The sequence below is a fragment of the Olea europaea genome, chromosome 16, assembly GCF_002742605.1.
Source record: "Olea europaea var. sylvestris chromosome 16, O_europaea_v1, whole genome shotgun sequence".
In the NCBI taxonomy this organism is placed as follows: Eukaryota; Viridiplantae; Streptophyta; class Magnoliopsida; order Lamiales; family Oleaceae; genus Olea; species Olea europaea.
In genome coordinates this window covers 15,183,252-15,185,553 of record NC_036252.1, presented here as the reverse complement: position 1 = coordinate 15,185,553, position 2,302 = coordinate 15,183,252, and the positions used below count along the sequence as shown (strand labels likewise).

Sequence of the window (2,302 nt, the reverse complement as noted above, 5' to 3'; positions counted from 1 at the left end):
ACAATAATTTACAATTTCCATGAAAACAATTTCTAGGTAATTCAATTCCTTGGAATTCATTTTCTTTCCATGTAATTTTTCTACTTGTAATCAAACGCACCCTTAGTAACAAATATCATTTTTTAATAAAAATGATATTATATATCATTTTTTAATAAAAATGTGACACTGACCTTTTAAAAGTAACCATTTTTATTAAAACGAGTGATTTCATGACACTTTTAAATTTATAATTTACACAGTATTTTTTTGCCTTCAAATTTTTTTTCATATAATTATTCATAGCCCAAAAGAGAACAAGCGGCAAGGTTTTCATCGCCGGTAGTACGCTGAAAATTGGGGGTGAGGAAAGAAGGGTGACACGATTCATCTTCCACTTGGCACCAATTTATCTTGCGTTGCAGTGATTTCTGCTCAGCTTCTTCATCAACAAAATTGGCAGGTACTATCGGATTTTATTAGTGTAAAAGGGGGCTTCATATGTTTTAATTTCAACTCTAACTCTTTAAATTTATTTATTTTTCCAAAATTGTTGTTTCTTGATGGTAATCTTCCTCTATGAACAGTGATTTCTTCGCCAACATCTCTCTTGAATTTTTGATGCGGTTGTTTATGGCTTTCTACTTGCCTTAAAAAACTGGCTGCCCAAATCAAGTGTAATAGGTGAAATACCCAGGACCAAAATCCAGTGGGAGCGACCACAGGTGGCTCCGGCCCCGTCAATAGTTTGATTATTATTTTGGAAAAATTGGTTTGGTTTCCGCCGTAGTGTGCACATGATCTGAACCAAATATTACACCTTCTTTATTAGCTACACACTTTCGAGTGAATAGAACACTTGGATTGGCTGAAGGGAAAAAGTAAAAATAGGCTCAATCAACATTCTTGCTTCTTATTTAAATTGAGAATATTATTTATTAGCACGATAATTTTACTCGGGTTTTGCATAATACAGTTAATGGTATTGAAGATAACTTATGCCCAGCAAAATACTACCTGGGAAAAAAAATGTGTTTGCACATCTATGATTTTCCAACTTGAAGCCAACCTTTTGAGTTGCTCCAATTTTTTGAAGTAACGAAATAAGATGTTGCTTTGAATATCCCAGTTCTTCAAATGTCCTAAAAGAAACTGTGGCAGTTTATGTTGTCATGAAGTAAAGTAGTTCATAGAGTAAGACATAACAAACACGATGCTGCTTACAGGATTTGGGATGTGTATGTTAGGTGAGTTCTGGAGCAATTGGAGTGTCTAAGAAACTGTCTGGTCAATATGCAAACTTTAGGACATGTTATGTTTTGCAGATTGTAAACCGTATTGTAGCAAGTCTTGAAACCAACCACTTAGTCCATCCTCTAATACGACGTTCTTCAAGATCTAGATACCGTTATTAACATAGGCAGTTCAAATTTTATACTTCATGCATTTAATTTTCGAATTAGTATATATTTTATTGGATGCTTGAACTACCAATCTCATTACTTCAAATTAATGCACTCATCACTTGGATTTCATGTGGTAAGCAGTGAAATCTTGATGTCCGAATTTGTAAAGCTATGAATTTCCTTATTTATTCTTTCTTTTGCTAGTTAAGTATGTATATTTGACATTATTTAATCGAGGTGCAATCTTTGATTTTAACTCCAATATTAGCCTGATTTGTTGAATATCTGTACCATCAATATATACATTCCGAAGTCTGATGCTGGGGTAGTTTCATTTGCAGTAACAGAAGTTAATGGAAACCGCACAGAAAGCAGAGTCATCCCTAAATCACTCTGGAAGCTCAGATGCATCTGAATCAAACAGCTCAACTTATGTAGCGCGTGTCAAGAAGCTGCTATATCGCCCAATGCTGGTTGGAATCAAGGATGGACGGTTCTTTATAGGCTCATTCTATTGCATGGATAAGCAAGGTAACATAATTCTTCAAGATGCAGTAGAATATCGGAGCACTAGACGTTCTTCTCCCTCCCCAATGGAACACAGGGGTGTTGGTCTCATTTTGATTCCTTTTTCTTGTCGAACTTCTTGTCACGTGGATTGCGCCATTGAAGAACAGTTGTCTCTATTGTCACTTCAGGAGAAGAAATCGTAATTTGATGTGCACAATGTAATTGATCCACATTATTTGGGCTGTTTTTTAACTGCATTCTCTATGTAATGTTTTTATATTCCTTCTAGAATTGATTAGACAATTTAGGGCCTAGTTTTCCTGTAGAATGAATGTTTTTCTGACCTAAGAACTTGATACTTGCATATCTTGTATTTCCTTTTATTTAGTGGGTTTAAAAATAATCAA

General features: G+C 34.7%; 1 protein-coding gene across 2 annotated transcripts; it reads left to right on the top strand.

Annotated features, from left to right (window-relative positions):
• Positions 1–249: 249 nt before the first annotated feature.
• LOC111412241 lies at positions 250–2,302 on the top strand. 2 transcript variants are annotated; one of them, XR_002705997.1, is made up of 2 exons: positions 250–442; positions 1,727–2,276. XR_002705997.1 is itself a non-coding variant. In XM_023043090.1 (2 exons), exon 2 carries the CDS (start codon positions 1,739–1,741, stop codon positions 2,096–2,098), a length of 360 nt encoding a protein of 119 aa, XP_022898858.1. In that variant the 5' UTR covers positions 458–704; positions 1,727–1,738; the 3' UTR covers positions 2,099–2,302. The 2 variants fall into 2 exon arrangements, 1 of the variants encoding a protein (XP_022898858.1); XM_023043090.1 differs by lacking the exon at positions 250–442 and adding an exon at positions 458–704 and having other exon boundaries at positions 1,727–2,302.

Bases quoted from the DNA above. Each gene is read 5' to 3' on its own strand.
- LOC111412241 (XM_023043090.1), top strand. From the start codon at position 1,739: ATGGAAACCGCACAGAAAGCAGAGTCATCCCTAAATCACTCTGGAAGC.